General features: G+C 38.3%; 1 protein-coding gene across 3 annotated transcripts in view; it reads right to left on the bottom strand.

Annotated features, from left to right (window-relative positions):
• DPF3 (double PHD fingers 3) overlaps positions 1-23,619 on the bottom strand; it is a 324,681-nt gene that overhangs the window by 18,310 nt on the left and 282,752 nt on the right. Inside the window, exons 9-10 of one of the 3 annotated variants that reach the window (XR_009760692.1) lie at positions 18,831-20,063; positions 12,517-12,600 (exon numbers count right to left, since the gene is read on the bottom strand). The exons of 1 other annotated variant lie outside the window; for it this stretch is intronic. Coding sequence is in view for 1 of the 2 variants with exons in the window: in XM_061611205.1 (XP_061467189.1) it covers positions 12,536-12,600 (65 nt within the window). In the remaining variant the exon portion in view is untranslated. Of the gene's footprint in view, positions 1-10,569; positions 12,601-18,830; positions 20,064-23,619 lie in introns of those variants that run through there. One more of the 3 variants, XM_061611205.1, reaches the window with a different exon arrangement.

The following is a 23,619-nucleotide window of genomic DNA, read 5'->3' on the forward strand; positions in this document are numbered from 1 at the left end:
ATTGATGGAAATGTTTTGTCAGAACTGTGCTAACGCAGACTGTGGCCTGGTTTGCATATCATACTAAGACAAACCTTGTTTTGGTGTGGAAGTGTGGGCTCTTGAGAAGAGCTTACAGCCACTTCGCTCTTTATGCTGCTGTGCCATGCTGAGCTAAGCCAAGGTTTGGCTTAGCATTTTTGCTGAACCTGGGCTCATGGAACCATAATCTGTAACCAAGGACAAACTAAGGTTTGGCTTAGCATGCAATGCAAACCAGGTCCATATTGGTTGGTATTATACCATGTTGGTATTATGCTACAGGCTGTGTCACAATTTCTCTGGTATGGTGCTTCAATCACTAGGCAGGAACATAGGAACAACCCATGATTCTATGGGGAGCCTCATCAAGAACCTTTGAAGACATAGACTTGCAAACCAATTATGCAACTGGGAAAGAGGCAAAGCCACACCGCCAATGGATGGCAATGGGAAGCAGCATTAGCCTACTTCTAACATCATCTTCTAATCCCAGATCAGGCTAATCAGCATTTAAATTCCAAATCTCATCATGGTTACCTCGTTGTTCTTCCTTGCCTTGGCAGTCTGCTAAACTCAGTGTTGTCGAAAAGCTGCCAGTTAAATTGAAGTGTGTACTGCATCCTTCCCCTTTGCCAATCTTGCCTTCTCTCCTAGCACAGCCTATAAGGCCTTTCATCTAACTGACTAGGAGCATGTCATACAGACAAGCTTCTATAGGTTACATAATGGTTACCTTTTTTCAGTGTAAACCTTATTTGTGTGTACCTTTAAGAATACATCAGTTAACCAAAACCAATTTAAGCATTTTAAGAGTAAATACAATATTGATACAGGCTTAGCCTCCAATGCTACAGCCAAATAATTAAAGGACAGCGCAAAGACATTACCAAAATTAGGCCAATTAACTTCCCTGGATTAAGCAATAGCTCTTTTCTTATATGAAAATTAAAACTCCAGGAAGCAATACATGGCCTAAAATTATATTACGGCTGCAGTTTTATGCATGCTTACCTCAGTGTGCAACCCACTGAACTCAGTGAGAGTTACTTCTATGTAAACAGCCAAAGCATCAAGCTCCAAATGCTTGCACTACAAAGCAGAGGAACCTGCAGCCCTCCAGATGTTGTTGGACTCAAGCTCCCCTTTACCCCAGTCAGTATGGCCACTGGTCAGGGATGAGTGGAGCTGGAGACCAATAACATCTGGGTGACACCAGATTACCAATCCCTGACATATAGCACTTGTGCGTTGGCTCTACAAAAGTCTACTACTTGATTTTATTTTTAACAGTCAGTGGCTAGGCTATTTCTCTCTCTCTGCACTCTCTATTACTGTTATTGTTACTGTTGTTCTTTTCAAAATGAATTATAAAATCCATACATCATTAAAATACACAATAAAACAATTCCATCAAAGCATTAAAAACTTCCATAATCAAAATATACAATAAAATGATGGTTTGGTACGTGGGGAAACCTGTCTTGCTTCGTAACTAGAAGACTACATTCTTTCCTTTAGTCAAAACATCCCTGTCTGAGAACTTAAACATCTCAACATTGCTCCCAGCTCCATGCTAAAATGCAAACAGCTATCTATCTCTGTATCAACCACTGCAAAAAGGACCCTTCATACATGGTTCCCATTCCTGGTTCCCTGTGTCCAACAATTATATACATAAAATTAGGCCATCATGGTGGGAGGTAGGAGAGGAATTGATTCTAGGCCACATTCCTATTGCAAAACACTATAAAATGCATCCATTTATTGCACATAAAATTCTTTAGTGGCGTATTATGTCAGACCTGGTTTTGGGCAACTGTTTTGTTGCATAGGAGGTAAGGAACTTTCCAAGTGTAGGGCAAATTCTTATAGTAACCATTATGTGATGTGTATTGAGATCTTTTATATTTGAGCTAAAAGAGTTCAGTTTTCATGCCCATTACCAGTTTTTAAGTTAGTGACATTCTTGTTTCCTTCAAGGGGACATTCAATATTTACCATTTGTGGTGTTCAGTGTTAGTCCTACTCAGAGTAGATTAACTGAAGTTAATAGACATGGCTAACTTAGGTTCATTAATTTGAATGGGTCCACTCTCAGTGGGACATAGTTGAATACAACCCCACATCAATAATCAAAAATTGAGTTCATAAATTGAGAAAAAGAATGATTTCCTCTGACAAAATGGCTACCTATTATGGCTAAAAAAACCTCCCACAAAAAGATCCTATCCATACTGCATACATCATTGGTGGTTGCTTGTATATTACAAGCAAGTCCTGCTCAAAATATCACAGTGTATGCTCATATCTTAACAATAGCTCTCCTGGTCAGGGCTCCAGCCAGCCATACCCTCCTCCAGGATACTCCACATATACATACATATACACATCTCTCTCTCTTTCTCTTTCTCTCTCTCTCTCTCTCTCTCTCTCTCTCTCTCTCACACACACACACACACACACACACACACTTCTGCAAACCCTTGGGATTCCCCTGAACATTCTGATATTTTCCTGTTGTTTCTCTGTGACCACATTTTGGCTCTAACTCATTTGCCACCTGAGTTAGCTATTGGAATTATCTAGATTTTTCCAGTAGATCTTTAGACTATCCAGGTAGGCAAGGGTACCAGATGCACAAAATGTAGATAAAAGGATGGTCCCTTCTGTAAACAGCTTACTGGGGCCATAGAAAGGAGGTAAAGCAGCAAGGACAAAATATGTGAACTAAAACACAGCCGTTCCCTGAAATTCACACCTCTCTGAATTTTGCAATGCAGCTTTCCAGCCAAGTAATGTGTACAAAAAAGCATGTACCAGAGCAAAGTGTACATATAAATGCATACAAAATGCCTTATATAAGGGAAATTTTATTTGCAAAAATGTGCATATTGTGAGAAATTTGCACTAAAATACTGGTGAATTTTCATGAGGGCTTGTATGTGGAAATGTGGAGAACTGAACTTACAAGTGGTGAAATGAGACACTGAGAGAAATGGAAATTGACATGTTTGTCCACCTCCAGGCAAGAAATATAAACATTTGCCAATACACAGTGGTTTGGAGATCATCCCAACATAATCAGATCCCTGGGATAAGAATCAAGAGTTCTGAGAGGGATATAGTAGCAAAGTTCAGAATGTTCCTCTTCTATGAGCCCTTACAAAACAGAACACAGAGGAAGACATCACAGACATCACATATGGAAAACAGATCAATTCAAGAGAAGGAACAGCTGGACAAATAAAGAACAGACAGGTGCATATACAAACACTAACAAAACTTGTTCCAACCTCTTTTTATGGCCTAGGTCTAGGATATGTAAATTAGGTAACATATGAGCTAGCCAGGCAGCTAAGGTGTGACGGCCTCACCTTCATTATCTGAGCTCCTGGCAAGGAAGAACCTTTGTTAAAATAAGCCAGAGCATCTGACAGTTGCATTAAAGATGCAGGGCTGGCACTTGGACTCAAGCACATGGCAATTATTGATTGACGCCTTAACCTGAGATCTATTGATAACATGGTTTGCTTACAATTCTCCTTGTTGGGCTAAATAGCTAGAGCTTTGCCTCACCTTTTGCCAGACAGCCCCTAAATGACATTACTAGTTGCTAGGCAAAATGCTTGCTCCTTGCCTATGAAAACTGCCAGGGAAGCACTCAAATAGCCTTGTATTGATGCATCAGCTTGTTAATGTACTGGATAAGGTGCCCAACATTGTACAATTCCTAGGGGTGAATTAGGTCACTGCAACCTCCAGAAAACACAGACACACACACTGTGGAGAGCAAAGCATTATGACAAATGAATTGCTAATTGCCAAAGGCAGTTAAACTGCTTAACAATCCCAGCCGGGAGGAAACCTGCCTTTAAGAATTATTGCTCAGATTTGCAACGTAGGGGTATTTAATGGCAGGAATACTAGTCTGAAAAACTGGAATTTAAGCTCTTCATGTAAGTGCTCTTAAAATAAAGTATTTTCAACTTATAATATACTACCAATCAAGAGTACAGACAATTTAATTTACTCTGGGCAAATCTTTCATTGCAGAATGTATCTCTGTGCAAGGGCTTTTTATATTCTTGACTGTCAAGCTAAGGGCTGGCAAAAAAATATAGGTGGAAGGAAAGGCTTCTGTTCAGGCTGGTTGAATTACCATACACAAAAGCTACAAGGGGGTGCTACCTCTGTACCCCCTTTTCACCTCCATGACACTCTCAGCAAACTTCATCAGGAAAGACAATTCCTGTATGGCTTAGAAATGTCTCACTATACGCTGCAAGCTTTCCAGTCTTGGCCAGTTCACACACCACAGAGCTCTCCATCAACTCGTAAGCTGATTTACCCTTTCAAAATGTGCAGCCAAGCAAAAAAAGACGTGGATGCTCAAAATACAGGGTAGCACACTGGCTGTATTTATAAAAAAAAAAAAAACTTAATATTCAACACAATTTCCCTTAAACTATATATGTACCTTCAAACTTATTTATAAAACTATAATCCAATACAATTATTATTATTATTATTTGATTTATATCCCACCCTTCCTCCCAGCAGGAGCCCAGGGTGGCAAACAAAAGCACCAAAAACATTAAAACATCATAAAAACAAACTTTAAAACACATTAAAACAAAACATCTTCAAAAACGTTACTTCAAAAAAGCTTTCAAAACATCTAAGATTAAAAACTTTTTAACAAGAAGGTTTAAGAACATATTAAAAAGCAATTCCAACACAGAGGCAGACTGGGATAGGTCTCAACTTAAAAGGCTTGTTGAGATAAACTTATCTGTCATTTTTCCTGTGTTAGTATAAACAGGCAGCATTGTGACTGCATGCCTTCTGGTGCTGTCAGATATACAGACAGATTTAAGGTAACGCTGACAAAGAATGAATCTATGCCCATGTATTGTAATGCCATTGCTTGTTGATAGATGAAAGTTCCAAATGTGTCATTTCACCCTCACCTGGAACTAGCTCAACGACCTTCTGATACCAAAAGATCACCCAGATACTTAATCTTCTGTCTTTTAAAGCATTTCTAAAAAGCATCTTGTTTCATAGTGATATTTGACATTGAGTCTACAGATTTTTTCACATCATGTAAGAAAAGCTCTCCACTTCCTACTTCCAGGAAATAAAGGGATTTGTTCTAGTGACTTTTCTTGTACCATAAAAGGCTAGCATTAACTCAAACGTTTATATAAACTTGGAGGTGGGAAGGGATAGCAAGGAAAGGGAACCGGCAGACTGATGTTTTTCTTCATCTGCAAAAAAAGTATGACAACTGGCAATATGCCTAATTTTATGAGTTAGTTTATCTTGCTTTTAGGGAATGCCCTAATTATTTTTGTATTATTCTTTCTTGCATGGATTTGGGATGTGTAAATTTTATGTGGATTTTATGCTTACTTTTACATTTAACTTGTATTAATGTAAAAGTAATGTTTTCTTTAGCAAATTGCTGTGCCCAATGGCTAAGCTGATTAATATTTCATTTGTTCAGTTCTGGCTAGGTGGAATATGCAAGTTTCTCAAACTACCCTTGACTTTAGCTGCGAGGGGCATTCAGTAGCAGTGTGCCATTCAAGTGGCCTTGGCTTCTGGAATGAAATTTCCAACAATGTCCACTAAAAGTAGTATTTTGGGATAGGAATAACAGTGAGAGCTGGCTTTTCTAAAGCTTGTTTTATACATGCAAAAAATTACATCTCACACCAAAACTGATCCTACCTGCAACCTATCACAGAGTCAAGCTGTTCTCATAAAATCCCTTGAGTATGTGCCTGTGATAATTTGGTGGTTTCTTACAGGTGTGAGAGCAAGTTCAATACAGTAGGTAAGTGCATCACATTTTCTCTGAGCCAGATCAGCAATGTGTCAGTGATTCATACTGACTTGAATGCATTAATATATTTCAAATAACATATGTGAAGAGGTCACATAGTATTTGCATATCAGGTTGCAGTTCAGGACATTTGAACCCATATCACAACTTATTCACATGAAGCAACCTTCCCCAATCTGGTGTCTTCCAGATTTGGACTTTAGTTTCATCAGCTCCAACTAGCTCAGCCACTGGCCAGGGATGATGGGAACTGTAGCCTAAAATATCTGCAGGACATCATATTAAGGATGGTTGATGGAAGCATACTTTCAAATTTTGATGGTGTCCCCAGAGTCATTGCACAATGCTTTGTGTTGTAGTTGTTATGTGCCTCCAAGTCGATTACGACTCATGGCGACCCTATGAATCAGTGACCTCCAAGAGCATCTGTCATGAACCACCCTGTTCAGATCTTGTAAGTTCAGGTCTGTGGCTTCCTTTATGGAATAATCCATCACTTGTTTGGCCTTCCTCTTTTTCTACTCCCTTCTGTTTTTCCCAGCATTATTGTCGTTTCTAATGAATCATGTCTTCTCATTATGTGTCCAAGGTATGATAACCTCAGTTTCATCATTTTAGCTTCTAGTGATAGTTCTGGTTTAATTTGTTCTAACACCCAATTATTTGTCTTTTTCGCAGTCCGTGTATGCGCAAAGCTCTCCTCCAACACCACATTCTTCTCTTATTTGGTTTTTTCACTGTCCAACTTTCACATCCATACATAGAGAACGGAAATACCATGGTCTGAATGATCCTGACTTTGGTGTTCATTGTTACATCTTTGCATTTGAGGACCTTTTCTACTTCTCTTACAGCTGCCCTCCCCAGTCCTAGCCTTCTTCTAATTTCTTGACTATTGTCTCCATTTTGGTTAATGACTGTGCCAAGGTATTGATAATCCTTGACAAGTTCAATGTCCTCATTGTCAACTTTAAAGTTACATAAATCTTCTGTTGTCATTACTTTAGTCTTTTTGACATTCAGCTGTAGTCCAGCTTTTGTGCTTTCCTCTTTAACTTTCATCAGCATTCATTTCAAATCATTACTGGTTTCTGCTAGTAGTATGGTATCATCTGCATATCTTAAATTATTGATATTTCTCCCTCCAGTTTTCACACCTCCTTCATCTTGGTCCAATCCTGCTTTCCGTATGATATGTTCTGCATATAGATTAAATAAATAGGGTGATAAAATACACCCGTCTCACATCCTTTCCAATGGGGAACCAATCGGTTTCTCCATATTCTGTCCTTACAATAGCCTCTTGTCCAGAGTATAGGTTGCACATCAGGACAATCAGATGCTGTGGCACCCCCATTTCTTTTAAAGCATTCCATAGTTTTGCATGATCTACACAGTCAAAGGCTTTGCTGTAATCTATAAAGCACAGGGTGATTTTCTTCTGAAATTCCTTGCTTCATTCCATTATCCAACGTATGTTTGTGATATGATCTCTGGTGCCTCTTCCCTTTCTAAATCCAGCTTGGACGTCTGGCATTTCTCGCTCCATATATGGTAAGAGCCTTTGTTGTAGAATCTTGAGCATTACCTTACTTGCATGGGATATTAAGGCAATAGTCCAATAATTACTTCATTCCCTGGGATCTCCTTTCTTTGGAATTGGGATGTATATTGAACGTTTCCACTCTGTGGGCCATTGTTTAGTTTTCCATATTTCTTCACAGATTTTTGTCAAAATTTGGACAGATAGGAATACATTTAAATGGGTGCATTTAAGAGGGAAGGGATCTTCTTGCCAATTTTCTAGAAGTGTGTTTCTTAGAAAATGGTATATCATTTGCCTTCAACTCCAGTACTAAATGGTATACTTCAGAAGCATTGTTTGTTTTGGCATTTCATGTTATCTTTCAGGTAGCTACATGTTCTGAAATATTTGACATAGTTCTGATGGCACACACTCTTAAAAAAATTTCTGCCAAGGGAGCATTAGAATGATGTGCTGATTCAAGTACAATGCAATTAATCTGTCCACTAAATGCTATCATAATAATGATGGAGTGAAAAATAGAAACATTTCACAAAACTACACTTTAAAGGATTGCCAAAAGCACCAATAAGAATACTGGTACAAAATGGAACCATAAAAATCACCTCTACAGCAGCACAAAAAACGTTCTGTGGCTAAAACTCAGCACTCTACAAGGGAGATATGATTATCAGACAAGGTGATCAGAAAGGACTGACACCTGTGAACAATAGTTTTGCATCTCTTCTGACTGTTTCAAAGTGGCATTCATTTTTCAGTACATAAAACAAATCTTTGTTTCTATAGCAGTTTTTAGCTGGACCTAATCTGCATATCATTTAGTACTAGTGCAGACCTTTAAACTGGAATCTAAGGTATTTCTAATGATATTGAGGACAGTGGTGTTAAAGGAGTTTCTACCCTGAAATGTAATAGCTTTTCATGAAGAAGGAGGAAGGAGGAGGAATTTCTCTAATTTGAGATTACTGAATATGATGCTGCTTTTGTTTGGCCCGTAATCAAATTCACAAACTGCAGGATAGGATTCAGTGCTCATTCTAGATTCAGAAATATTAGGCCAACCAGAAAAAAACAGGTTCTGCTTGTCAGTTATCACCCCCATAACTACAGTTGCTACCTTTCCCGTGCCCTCTTCCTGTGCCATTATTCTCCTCCCCAGCCAAAAAAAAAAAAATCTCTTGAATCTCGTGCACCTTTAACAGAAGCATGACACAGACATTTAGCTGATAAGGCATTTTCTGGCATGCAGCTAAAAAATTGAAAAATATATAATTTCTGTGTTAAAGGCACATGAGCAGGGCTCCCCCCCCCCATGCTGAAGAAGCAGTATCATTCGCTATTAATGATTCATAGCTTCCAGCACAGGAGCAAGGAGATAGGTGTCAGGGCACTCTTATGCTAACCCTGAATCAATTATAAGCATTGCGCAGCATGCACAGGTCACAGGATTGAACTCTTAGCCATTCCAAAATAAACATTCCCTCTAGGAAGCCAAAGGAACCATATGAAGGAGTATATATTCTGAAAAGAACAAGTAGCGTTATTGTGCAAAAAGATGTAAAGCACATGAACAAATCTAACACGAGTCGTTAGTCTTGACTTAAAAGATCCGAATCTTTCTAATACCAATTAAAGATTCAAATAATTTACATTGTTTTCTGATTAGATTTAATATGTAATTAGAATCTAGATTAAAGAGATGGTGGCAATGTGGTTTATATGCAGCAGTTAATTTACCTTGCAAGGAATCATTTTTATAAATGGTTTGGAATTGGAGAATAATTGAGTTCTCACTGTTAACATGGTTTATGAACCAGCTGTTCTGGATGGGCCTTCTCTAAACACATGCAAATTGAAAATGGCCATGCACAAATCATTGCCTTCTTTTGGGAGAAGTTCCTATACATATGGAGTTCTGTAGTGCAACAATTTTAAATCTAATACACACTGAATTGTATTTAAATTCCAAACGAGAATCAAATGTACATTAACTGTGGGTCAACTTTTAGCCATGATTAATATATATGAATATATTGAGGAGTCTGAGAAGAAGAACTGCAGGAATTCTATCTGGTTTTACATTTTTTATATATAAACTGTTGATCAGGTTGCCATACTATTTTTAAAAGTTTCTGTCGATTATTCATCAACCTTTGATAAAACCTTACAAAAGAATTCAAATACAGATGTTAACTCTGTCAGCCTGATCTGAAGCATGTTTGCTTCAGAGGAAACTAATATCCTAGTTAACTGGTGGAGACTTAAGCATGCCTCCGCAATTATAATATTTTAAGCCTATAAATTGTCACAATCCTAGAAATTTCCCTTTGAAACCCCGCTGAAATGAATAGGAACGTACAATAAAAGTACTGTGCACCTTTTGTGCAAATTTCTCCTCTTTTTCCTTGTTATATGGGATCTACTATTGTGGCTTTACTGGGAGGGACGAAGAGCCAAATGACATGTTATTGTAAATATGTTTGTTAAACAGCATATTTAAGCTGGCCATTTTTATTTTTAAGGAAACACATCCCTTAGAGTCCCACTGAAAATCTCCCAAGCTGCTATTTGCCCCTGAAGGTGCTGTTTACTGAAAAAGGAAATATTTGAGTTTAATAGTAATTGGGGGTTCAGTGGGAATCCAGTGGGGTACTCCAAACTGGATCTTGGGTGGGATCCAGACTGGGGGTCCAATGAATGGGATTTAAATGTCATTTTGAAGGGTTTATTTCTTCAAAACAAAAGTGGGCAGCTTAAACATGCTTCCCCCCTCCCAAGTGTTTAATGTAACATAGTTTTGCCCTGAACTTCAGTGGAAGATATGTTGCCTGCAGAAGATCCAGGTTCAATCCCTGGCATTTCCAGTGAAGAAAGACCATGGCCTGGGGCCTTGGAGTCAGTTGAACTGTCAGAGTAGATAGGAGTGAGCTACACGGACAAAAGTCTGGCTCACTATTTGGCAGCCTTGTATGCCCTGTTCTCTTCTCTGCTTCTACAGTAGCAGCTGGCTGTTGCAATGGACAAAGTCAAAATAATAATGGAAAACAAAAAATGGTATGTTAAAATATTTTACCACATGGGAAAAGAAATTAAGTAGAGAAGGAAGTTTTATTTTCAGTATGGAGGACAGCATTGTAAACAATGAGGACCTTTAAAAACTATGTACATCAATTGCAGTTTCACAAATTTTTCTTCAAAAAAAGTTGGGTAAATAAAATATTTACAGAGAAATATACAGGAGGTGCCTTGGAAGTCGATTTTATATGAACACAAAACACAAGTTAGTACAATTTGTGCATTCTATATCTAATGGGAACCTTTCTTAATGGGAGCATAATATAATCTGCAGAATTTCAAGTGAAATTGATTGTGTGCAAAGTACTGGAGCTCTGTTTCCTCAGATTTGATTCCAGGATGCAGATTTGACCTACTGAGTTGAACATGTCTGATGCTTCTGGGCTGGATTCCACACTGTCCTCATACCCAGTATCCCTGAGAGAGCAACTGGGTATGCAAAATTCATAGCACCACTGCCCTGGACTCCTGAGCAAGCTCAATGGAAATGCATAATGACTGTGCAGCAGCAGAGCTGCAAGGATTGCTCTAAGAATTTCAGGAGAAGGCTTCAAGTTTAAATGGTAAGGGAATGGTGTTTAAGATTACTCAGAACCAAATTGTTTATCAGACTAAGCACTTCTGTGCACTTTACTATGGAGCAAATCCCATTTTAACTCAGGGAGTATTACTTCTAAGTAAATATGCATCGTCTGGTGAGCATTATCCATTGAAAGGTTATATCAGAATGGGTTATCCAGTTGCATTTTCCCAAGAACAATTCTGGATCAATTGGACCCTGGGATTTTGCTCATCCATCCATCCCAGCAATGTTATTAGACACCCTATTCCAATGCAACTCTTCCATTGGTAGGTTCTCATAGGATTATTTTTTGAAAGTCATTGCATAAGCACCAGCTGTCAGTTTGTCACATATTGGTCCTCAAACTATTAGAGAACAACTATGACCTGTGGCAAGATCCAACTGTATAAACTCTGCTGCTTCTGGAAAAAGATTAGCATTTTTAATGTCTCCATCTTCCCCAAATATTCTTTCAATTACCTCTTAGAACAGTTTGAGATATAAACGTTTATCTCCAAATGTCCCAGTTACTTAATTTTGAGTTGTTTACATTATTTGTTGATTTTTTTATTTTATTTTTTCCAAGCAGCTGTTGGCTGCTGATAGCTGTTGAATGGAATAATCCGCTCAAGAAAACAACTATGCCAACAACAGAACTGTTTTCCTTTTAAAAGCACCTAGCTTCAGTGGCATTATTGCTAAACTTCCTGTTTAGATGATGGTCCTGAAAAGACTGCGCTTACAGTCCTTGTTACTGTCCAAGAACCAGCATTTCATTTTCAAAATATTTTGTTCAAGGTGTTTTTTTTTGCCTAATACAATACATTCAAGCAGGAAACATTAGCAGACATTCAGGAAAATAAACCAGAACAACTTTAAACTTACCACATCGACTTTGAAAAAATAAAAACACCCAAGCATGAGTACAAATGGCATCTTTAAAGTAAGAGAAAGCAGTTTATCTTTATTTTCATAACTTAAAAAAATAATTATCCTGAAAGCAAATAATCAGTCTTTCTTACATTTAAGCGCTTTTGAAAAAAGCCTCATCTTCACAAAAATTGCTTTTAAATTTTGAAGTAAAATGCATTTTAAACAAAATACTGTGCAACATCAGCACTACTTTTCTCTCTTAAATATTCAAATAAATAAAAAAACTTGTTCTATTTCTTGTCAAAGTTTTTTTCTCATTTGCTTGTTGTTTTCAGTCACTTTCACTGTAAATCACTGTAAATCAGTTCCAGTTTGACCTGGGCTTATATATATATATATATATATATATATACACACACACACACAAATTCACACAACACTTTAAAAGAAAGGGAATTTTTTAAAAAATGTAAAGGGGTTCTTTGTATTGCACAAGCTTAGGGAATCCCCAAGACTTCTCTGAGCAAGTGCCAGCAGGCGTTCCACACTCCAGGCTCCTGTGTGGGATGAGACACAGGTATGAAAGGATCAGGCAACGAGAGGAAGATCAGAACGTCCTGGCTATTTTCGGTTGGCTTCTTCCAACAGTTTTCTTGAGAGGAGGACCATTATCTGCAGAAGGAAAGGCAATGAAAGGGAAAACTAAAAAAGCAACTCTCATAGAACAGGCAGTATTCCCCACCCCACACAAAAATCCCAGTAGCAACACATGTTGCTTTCCATATGAAAGACAGAAAGTCCAGTGCTCAATGCTTAGGGCTGAACTAGGGCTTGCCAAGTGCCTGTAACCTGCTTTCTGTCACAACTTGACCTTAGAACACTGAAGTTGCAGAGAGTGCCTTCAAGGACACACATTGTGCATATGAGAAGATGTATCCTTCTGGCATGTGTGAGAAGAAACTTAACCCTTTTCACAAATTGACTGCATATTTCCTTTGTTTTTCACTTCTTATCACTGCTTTTTTCCAGACAGCAACCCTTATGTCATGAGATGCCAAGCTCCTTACAACTTAACAAAAGCAACTTATTTTACACAAGGCATAGATTTTCAATGTGAATGCAATGAACATACATGGGAGGCAGCAAGATTATGGCAGCAGACCTTGACCAACGCAGTTTAGTGTCTACACATTTGATGTAGGGGCTGTGCAGACATAAACCACATGCACATAGAGAGTAGGGTCTGCAGTTATGATCTTTCTCCCCCATTTGTGCTTCAGTGCATTCTAACTGAACAAAGTCTACAACCAAGGATGACAATGCACCTATGCCTTAAACAGTTGCATAGAAGAGCAAATTTTAGCAAGTACATCTTGACATGCCACAGTACTGCTGACGTGAAAAATAACTCCTCCTCCTGAATTTCCAACTATTTAAACAAGTACAGAAGCCCATTATACTTTATTGCATTTACCCATTACTAGGAGCAAAGATGAAAGCCAGCACAATACACTTCATTACAACAAAGAACAGTAATGTTGTAGCTCAGGATAAGGTAGTTTCCAGTTGAGGAGCACTATGTGACAACAAACCTAAGAACTGCAAACCGTATATGGCAATCATAGCTGTGTGATTTAATGTTGGAATCAAATGAAAAACTTGCAGTTTATTCTTGGCCTAAACCATCTGTTACATGATTATGCTGACACCGACACCTCAGCCTATGAGCTGCTAAAAATAGCCACATCAACTTCTCATAAAAGTACACTACCACCATTCTGTATACATGCACGCGCACACACTTCAGAATCATACATTTGCTGAAGGACAATCTTAAATTCTGAAGCCAAGAGATTGAAGAAAAGATATTCATATGGTGCACCAGCCAAGTTCAAATATTTTTACCAAGTTAACTCAAATTTGTGTCCATGGAGATCAGTACAACATATGCAAAACTGCTCATTTTGAATTGTCCATATTTATTTGTAAGCCGTACTTTTCATAAAAGTATATCAAGATGGCATTGCAACACACAAAAACACAATAGAATTAAAAATCAGTAAAAACATTGTTAAAAACAAAAATAAAAGCATCCATAAGTACTGCATTGGTTGGAAAAGAGAATTCACATTACAAGGCCTGTTTAAAAAGTTTAGTTTTCAGGAGACTCCTGAAAGGAAGAATGGATTATTCCTGCCAAACCCCTATTGGTAAGGAGTTCCACAGGTAGGGCCTGCCACACTAAAGGCTTGGTCCCTGGTGGAGGCCAACCAAACCTCAGGGGCATGAGGAAACACTAAGAGTGCCCATCAGAAGATCTCAGTGATCAAGATGGAACATAGGGAGTCAGGAGGTCCTTATGGTACTTTGGGCCCAAATTGTTCAAGGCTTTGTGAATTAACACAAATACCTAGAACCTGACCCAGTAGCAAACTGGCAACCAGTGCAGCTCTTTCAGAAGCAGGGCAATATGTTGTCAGTAATCTGCTCCTGTCAGTAGTCTGACCACTGCATTCTGCACTAGTTGCAGCTTCTGGACCAGATACAAGGGCAGCCCCACATAAAGTGTGTTACAGTAATTAAGTCTTTTGCCAATGCATTGACCACTGTGGTCAGGCTATCATGGCCCAGGAGTGGTCACAGTTGACATACCAGATAAAGCTGGAAGAAAGCACTTCTGGCCACAGAGCTCACTTGAGCCTCTAGTGCAGCTTTTCCCAACCTTTGGGTCCCCAGATGTTGTTGGACTACAACTCCCATCAGCCCCAGCCAGCAAGGCCAATGGTCAGGAATGATGGGAATTGTAGTCCAGCAACATCTGGGGACCCAAAGGTTGGGAAAGGCTGCTCTAGTGACAAAGACAGATCAAAGAGGACCCCCAAACTGTACACCTACTCCTTCAGAGGGAGTGCAAACCCATTCAGGACAGGCAATTGACCTATTTCCCGGACACGGGAACCACCCACCCACAAGGCCTCCATCTTTCCAGGACTCAAGCTCACTCTATTGACCCTCATCTAGTCCACCACTGCATCTAGGCACTGGTTCAAGGTTTGCACAGCCTCTCTGATTCAGATGTAATAGAGAAATAGAGCTGGGTATCATCAGCGTACTGATGGCACCTTGCTCCAAAGTCCCTGATGACTACTCCCAACAGCTTCATGTAGACGATAAAAAGTACTGGGGACAAGATAGCACCCTGTGGCACTCCATATTGGAAACATCAGGGGGTCTGAGGAGTACTCTCCCTATACTGCTCTCTGGATATGACCCTGTAGGAATGAATGGAACCACCACAGCACAGTGCCACCAATGCCCATCCCACAGAGACAGTCCAAAAGGATACCATGGTCAGTGGTATCGAAAGCAGCTGAGAGATCGAGCAGGAGGAACAGAGTTGCACTCCCCTATCCTTCTCTCTTTGCATCCTTTATTATTGACTTAATATTTTGAGAATTTTTAAAAAAGAGTGTGTAAAAGAGAAATGTGTGGTAATAGGAAAACACAATTGAAATATCAACAACAGCATGTGGGAAAGAGGCTGGTAGGATATTGGGAAGGAACATATATTTACACAATCCCTTGGACTGTGGTCCCATTTGTACCTACAATCCATCACTGAATGAGTGTGCTTCAACGTATTGATTTCAGACGGCTTAAGTATATGCTGGACTGTGGCCCAGTCTATGTTTTGAAATATATCTGCATAGCCATGAGGATTCAAAAACTTTATTAAAATGATAGCCAAGGTACTTGGGGTTCGACAGCAAATGCCACACACCACATTTTGTGCAAAATTGTGCAAACACAAAAAGACAGAAATTGTTTTAAGTTTAATGTCCAAAATCAGTGGTGTGTGGAGAAAAGATCAGGAATTAGTATTTTCTTATATTAGGAAAAGGTGTTTTTTTCTTCCTGTTAAATCATGAGCTATCACAATTTATACAGAATTCCCAACAAGTTTTTATCATATAAAAAGCTCTCAACAATTTGGCAGCAGAGCACCGAAAGACAAGTCTTTTAATTAAACGGACGAAAAGCATAAACTAAAACATGATTTTGATATGTTCACAAACAATGACAAGCAGTAGCTGAAGAGCAGAGCAAGGTTTATCATACTGACTTGCTGTAACCTTTAATTCACCTAAGAGTAAAACACCCAAAGGGCAGATATTACCATAACGAGCAAAATTCCTGGAGAACTATACCTAGGACTATTCCAAATTTTGCACTGCAAATTTTGTTTTGTCCCTGTCTCTCATGATGATGAAAAGAACTTGCCAGATTTGAATATGACAGCAGGCACAGAAGGCATTTATCACAGATGGTGTCCCTTGCACAGGCTGTGCTTATCAACTCTCTGATCTGCTCCAGGCACTAGCAGGGATGCTTTGCTATATCTATGGAACTACAGCCTCAGGCTGAAAAATAGCAAATTTGAGCAACTGCTAACAATGAGTAATAGATGAGGGAAGGGGAAAACAATTAAGCATGAAACAAGAGACGGTGTCCTCACCATGTGGGCATCCTTCACACAAACTACAGGGCATCTTATTTTATATAGTTGCAAGAATATTTTAGTACAATCACAGTAGTTAAAATGGGGTGCTTTCAAGCATTATGTTTTATCAAGTCAAGCTGGCAAACATTATGAGAGAAATGCAATAATCAGAAAGTTAATCTGCCATTAACTTTCATAGTATATCACGGAGTACTCCTCTCAGTAATTAATTGCCCTGTGAGAAGACAGCTGATACTGCCAAAAAGAAAAAGAAAAGAAGAAGGAACTACAACATTGGCCTTGGGAGATCTAGATCTATCAACTCATGAGGCAAGAACTAGGGTGCAACCTTGCACCACTGTTTCTTGTAGTAGTGAGATTTTATGACATGGGGAACAGAGCAGAGTTTCGTTCTCTATTTAACAGATAAAGGATGGTGTTTTTGCCATCCAAGTATAAAATTACATTCCGTAGGACTGATCTGCTATGCTACAAGTTATTCACTTCCATGTACTATTGCTCTACCTGCTGTATTAAACATTTGCCTCCAATAGCACACCTTCTAAATACTGTCTTCTTTTAGTTCTTGCTTGATTACCCTAGTATATTCCACAAAGATTCCAGATCAATGCTATATAAATAACTCTCCCTGGGAACTTGGTATATCACTAAAAATAATCAAAGCTTGACCATTTTATGAACAAAAACGTTTCCTTCCAAAAGTATGCTACACCCACTGAGTCTTTACCTCCAAATATCTCTGGCAGCATCTGCAAACAATCTGCTAACCCACCTATATGGTTTCCAACACTCATGGCCATTTCACGTGTTTCAAAGGGCAAACCTGGGTCTGCCAGTGAGCCAGCCATCTGGCTCCCTGAAAAAGTGAACCTGTTTGCAAACACAACAAAGTTCCTCAGGCAGGAAGTTCCTCAGTATTGTAGTCTTTTTCAAACTAAAGGACAATAGGAACATGAAGGGGGAAGTCACAAAATCCAGTGTGCATTTTTACATTCTTAGTTGTACACTTTGTGTTACTCCACATTTATATTCAGCTAAGGGAATAAGGGATTTGGCAAATGGCATTAATTTAACCTCTACAAGCCACCCATTCCTCGTTTCCCTAATCTGTCATTCTGGAACAGCACTTCAATAGTCAGGTTTTGATTTTTGGACTAAGTGCAATTCAATATAAAAGGAAAATACTCCCCTCCTCCCGACCACCACCACCACCAAAAACAATAACACTGTACAATACAGTGTGACCATAATCTGGAATCCTTTGGGTTTTTGATTACTGTGAAAACAGGAGACTCTCATTTTTCTGGGCACTCAATGGTATATGGATGCCTGATATAAACAAAGCAGGGAATTTTATACTGTGGGCTGTAACCCCAATGTAATGAAATCCCAGGGAGCATTCCACAGCAATGACCATTAATGGTCAATTTCCATGGCTACAATGAGAGCTGAAGTCCTACTTCAGATGTAGGAGCATCACACAAAAAAATATGGCCTTTATCAAGTAAAGCTCATAGAAACAGAGGAGTTTTCTTATAGGCATACCACAAGCCTCCACCAACCTGGTCCCTCTAGATGTTTTGGATGGATGGCACTGATGGGAATTGTAATACAAAACATATATAGGTCACCAGGCTGGGGAGGCTGGTCTATATTGACTGGCAGCAGTTCTCCAGGATTTCAGATAGAAATACTGCCCAGTCCTTCCCAGATAAGAACCTATTAAGTCAAAATATCATTGATCAATTCTAAGGGGACAGCAAGCAGTAAACATGGTCTGGGAAAAATATTATAGGGACACACACAGACACACCAGGTATCTAACCATGCAACTTTTTCAAACTTGCATCAGTGTTTCAAAGGACTTCAATTTACTCTCAGAAACCCTGCAATTGTCTAGGTGGGGGCTAAAGATGTTCCAGCATAACGTCAACTTTATAAATATATAAATAGTCCAATGCTACTGCCCCTATGCAAGCATAGTGCTTCTCCATGCTCTGCGTTCAGGATCTTAACCAATGTTAAGCTAACCATACTTAATCACTGGACCAGTTAGGATGATCATGTCCCACCTTAAGAAGCCAAGATTTGAACTAGTCTTTTGCCTACACATGCAGCCCATTTCCTCCTCCCTTTGCAGCATGAACAATGAAACCAGGAAGCTTCTGATTAATCACAGTTCCTCATTTCATCTGACCCAGGAAACTATGGTTACCACTTCAAAACAAACCAGGTTATTAAAAGCAACTTCAAATAGATATTATTATCCAGTATGTCTGCACTGTGCTATACTCTCTAAAAAGAATGCTGAACAATTTGGGGCAAATTTAAATAACAGGCATTTCACAAACCATGAAACATACTTCATTTTGGAACGTACCTTTTTAATCCTGCCGCTCAACTCTGTGGTGCTGGAATGAGAGAGATTCTGTCTTCTCTACTGCCCTTTGAATATTAGTGAATATTGCTTTGGTTTATTTCAACAGGAGCTATCAAAAATAAGACTAAATGGGTTTTTGTTTTGTTTGTTAAAAAATAAAAGAAACGTGAGGTATTTTTTCCTTTTCATTTCTTTCAGACTTCACATCCTTTGTTTCATCTTTGCAAAATCTGTGACTTAATGGTTGTATTCCATCCCTGTGCTTGGAAATTTCTTTCCAAAAGTGAAAAAGAAAAACACAAAACAAAAAGCAGTGACTAGAAAAAGATGCCAAGGAGGGAGGGCTGAGGCATTTTTTACAGAGTACAAATGTGTCCAAAAGAAGGAGGCAAGAAAACCCTCAGTTTTAAGTTCTCTGTAGATCTTTCTTGCCTTTTTCAAACTGTTAAAGGTGAGGGCAGCAGGAATATGAAAGGGGAAGACACAAAATCCAGTGTGGTACAGTAAATGCAGACTTTTCACAGTGCAAAAGTTACACTGACGGGTTTGGGTTTCCTTTTCATCTGGAACAATCCACACCAAAGAGGTTTCTTACAGTTAGATTATCAAGTAGACTTCATTGCTTTTTTTCTCTTAATCTCAAGTCTTTTCTTCTAATAATATATAGAATATATAAATAAATATTTAAAAACACTATTTGAGGTGGGTTCTTGGTGTCCAACCCTTCTGTATTTTTGTATCTGGCTGATATATATTAAAAGTTCAGAAAATTAGCTTTCTACTATTTATTTATTTATTTATTTATTTATTAAAGGACATCCACATTTCATCAGTTGTAAAGAGAGAGAAAGGAGGGGGTATAATGATGAAAATAAAATAACCAAAACTTTAAAACAATGTTTTTTTTTAATTTTAGACTGTTGTGCTTTCAGTGTATGCACCCAAAAGTGAAAATGGGTCTAATTTTTAAAAAATGTAACAGCATTGATAAAAGTAGCAAAAAGGGCAGGAAGTAGCTCACGGAGTTTGTGTACGATTATTTATTTTAACAGCTGCCCTTTTTCTTTGCAGAGGGGGAGCTGCTGCTCTGGTTTGAGAGAGGCTCTTCAGAATCATCCTCTTCAAAGCCATGAAAAGTTGAGGTGTCGCTTTCAGATGTAGAACCGAACAAGTCCTCCGTAGTGTGTGCTGCTGCCGCTGCTTCTTCCTTCCTGCTTTCTCTTCCCAAATGAGCTGACATGTATGATGAATATATCAGCACATGGGTTAAGCAACAGGCATCATAATTAATTTCATTATTATTGCTATTAACATTATTCAACAGTTCAGACTAAAGAGATCTCTCAGCCATACAAATATATATATATATATATATATACACACATATTTATATATATATATATATGTGTGTGTGTATATATCTAAAGGGGATCAGATCAGTAACACAGAGCAGCAGAACAGCAACAGCAGCAATAAGGAAACTATGAACTGAATTGCATTCGAAAGAGTAAAAATAACAAAACAAAAAACACCATCACAGATGCCCATAAATTAAGGCAGCAAAAGGGTTAATATTGTTTTCCTCTCTTTAAAACATACAGAAAACATTTTTGTGATTATTTTGAGCAGCTTTAAAAGAATTCATACTGTGTAATGCTAGGAATCCATTAAGACTGCGAAGTTCAATGACTGGCCTTCATTTTGGCATCAACTGCCCTGTTATTTAGAGTAATAACCCATTTCATACATTTTACATGCCTTAAAAAAAAACTCATCCTGATCTCTTCCTGCACCTGTTCTCCTAAGTGGTATGGTTCCTTTGTAAAACAAAGTGAAAAACATTTTCAATGCTAATAAATAAATAAATAAATACATATTGTCAACTTAGTAGTCTCTTAAAAAAAAGTCAAGCAAAACGTAAACATTTGAAAGTATTTCACTGAAAGAAAGAAAGAAAGAAAGAAAGAAAGAAAGAAAGAAAGAAAGAAAGAAAGAAAGAAAGAAAGAATTCTAATATAATATGTAACTTTTTACACAGGCTTCAGAATTCACTATATTCCTGGATCCATCCCTTGGAGAGTAAAATAATAATGCCCCCATAGTTTATTGTTCAATAATTAGCATGATTTCAAATAGCTGAAAGAAGTGGTTGTAGAGAAAACATGTTTTGACATAGAAATCATATTCCCAAAGATGAAAATAAATGTAATACAGTAACACTTAATGGGAAAATATTACTTGGTGTGTGCAGGGAATAATCAAAGAAACTGACATGTCTTCTGCCATATAAATGGAATCTCTTCAGTGAGAAAAAATAAGTAAGATTTCTGCCAGAATTATGAGTATTGTGCCTTCCAGGCTGTATGTGGGTATACCCAGCATGCTGTATATGGACTCAGAAGTCTGCCTTACAAATAGCTGATTTTGGTAAACAATTCAAACTAAATAATAGTTGCTTTGTAAAAAGATTCCATTTACTGGAATGTCCCCCTACCCTTCTTGTGGTAGCTTGCTGAAAAATCAGTTATGTTTTACTAATATACTAGATTCTATAGTTAGAAAGTCTATGTGTATATTTTTGGCACTTTCTAAAGATAGTTTGCAAATATGAACAAAAAATAAGAAGAAAATCCTTTATATCAAATTTATTATGTAATGTTAGGTATGTTTGAAATACAGACTGTGGCTAATAAAAATCATTAGCCAAGAAGAATTATATCCAATTTTAGCTGACTCACCAGAGTAGTAGCCATGTTAGTCTATTGCAGTAAAAACAAGGAAGACACTTGTCACCTTAAAGACTAGCCAGTTTATTGTGGTATAAGCTTTACAGGGCTAGTTCTGCTGCCATTTTTTTCATCAGAAACTCTCTCTGTATAACTTAACTTGATGTCACCTGTCTTTTCTGATCCTGTTTATTTTTTGTGGTGGCAGAAGTAGGGGCAGCACACAGTGTTCCTCTTGATGTCTGGCAGCAGGAAATTATCTATCCCCCATCCCCACCCAGAATGCCCTGAATCATAATGGTACATGATGACATAGCATCATCAGAGAGGCATTCTGTGGCAAACATGCCAGACAGCAACCCACTGAAAGCCAACATACACTGCCATCATTAAATTCAGTATTCCAAAATTCCCCCCAATCCCTGGAAAATTACTGAAATGGAGGGAGGACTATTTCAGCTTAGTAAGAAAAAAAAGGTACAGTGACAATAATTAGTAATAACACAATCATCCTAGCTTTGCTGTCTATTAACATTTGCAGTGGGACAGGAAACCATTGTCTAGTTACAGGCCTAAATGACAGAATCAAACTTCATTTGTATTAATTCAGCTATTTAACACTGGAGTCTCCCTTGGAATGCATATGTTGGAATATAATAACTTTAAGAGCAGCAGTATAGCATCCTGTTGACTGAAATATTCTTGCACTAGTTTTTGAACGTTACCATTTGATGTAAGATTTTACCTTTTGCATTTAACCTTTTGCATAGAGACTGGCTATCTATCCCATGCAGATAGTGAAAAGGTATTGTTAGCAGGTGATAGCATATATCATGCAGGGGAATTAACAAGTGAATTAGTCAGTGATGCCATGGTTCAAGGTTTTTTAGGCTCTGTAATAGTGTTGACTGAGTTGGCATCTGGGATTTTTGCAAAGGCCTGATTTCTATGTATGTGGCTTGGTGGTGGTGGTGAGAAGCTGTTTCAGATCACACAACTGTTTATATGCAAGGACTGGCCTACCATTCAAGGCCTACACGGCGTGGGACCTCAATACCTTGTGGAACGCCTCTCTCGATACGAACCTACCCGTTCACTTTGTTCAGAATCTAAGGCCCTCCTCCGGGTACCAACCCATCGGGAAGCCCGGAGGGTGGTTACTAGATCTAGGGCCTTTTCTGTGGTGGCCCCTGAGTTGTGGAACAGCCTCCCCGAAGAGGTACGCCTGGCGCCTACACTTTTATCTTTTCGGCGCCAGGTAAAGACCTTTTTATGCTCCCAGGCATTTTAATTTTCTTAACCATTTTAATCTTTTAATCTGTATTTTTAATTTTTGTCGTATTGTGTTTTTGTAGTGTTTTTTGTTGTTTGTTTGTATATGTTTTTACGATTTTTATTATGATATATTGTATTTTATCTTGTTTGTTCACTGCCCTGAGAGCTATTCTGCTAAGGCGGTATATAAATTGAAATAATAAATAAATAAATACAAGAGAAAAGTTGTCAAGGATGGACTATAAATAATTGATGATATATCGTAGTGGTTTTAGATGAGAGCTATATAGGTTATAACAAGTGGTGTGTAGCATGATACTGCTACTTCAACAAGGCTGCTAGTCTTTCCTTCATGCTGCATGAAACTACATGGTATTATGTCATTTTCTCTTCTAAGTATGTCCTATAGTACAGCCTTTCTCAACCTTTGGGTCCTAGATGTTGTTGGACTACAGTTCCCATAATTCCTGATCATTGGCCATGTGGGCTGGGGCTGATGCGAGTTGTAGTCCAGCAACATCTGGGAACCCAAAGGTTGGGACAGGCTGTACTACAGGACAGTAAATTATCTCTAAATACCAATCTGGCCTTGTCCATCTGATGTTTTACTTCATTTAGTGGTACTGTGGTTTTAGGAATACCTGATATGAATCTTTAAGGTATGGGTCATGTCCAACAAGCTGAAACAATTCCCATTATATTACAGGGCTTAGCTGTAAGCAACAGTTTAGCTCTATTCTGGATGGAAGCTAAAAAGAAGTGTATATCGGAAGTTACCTCATATCAAG

Source organism: Rhineura floridana, chromosome 2, assembly GCF_030035675.1.
Source record: "Rhineura floridana isolate rRhiFlo1 chromosome 2, rRhiFlo1.hap2, whole genome shotgun sequence".
Classification (NCBI taxonomy): Eukaryota; Metazoa; Chordata; class Lepidosauria; order Squamata; family Rhineuridae; genus Rhineura; species Rhineura floridana.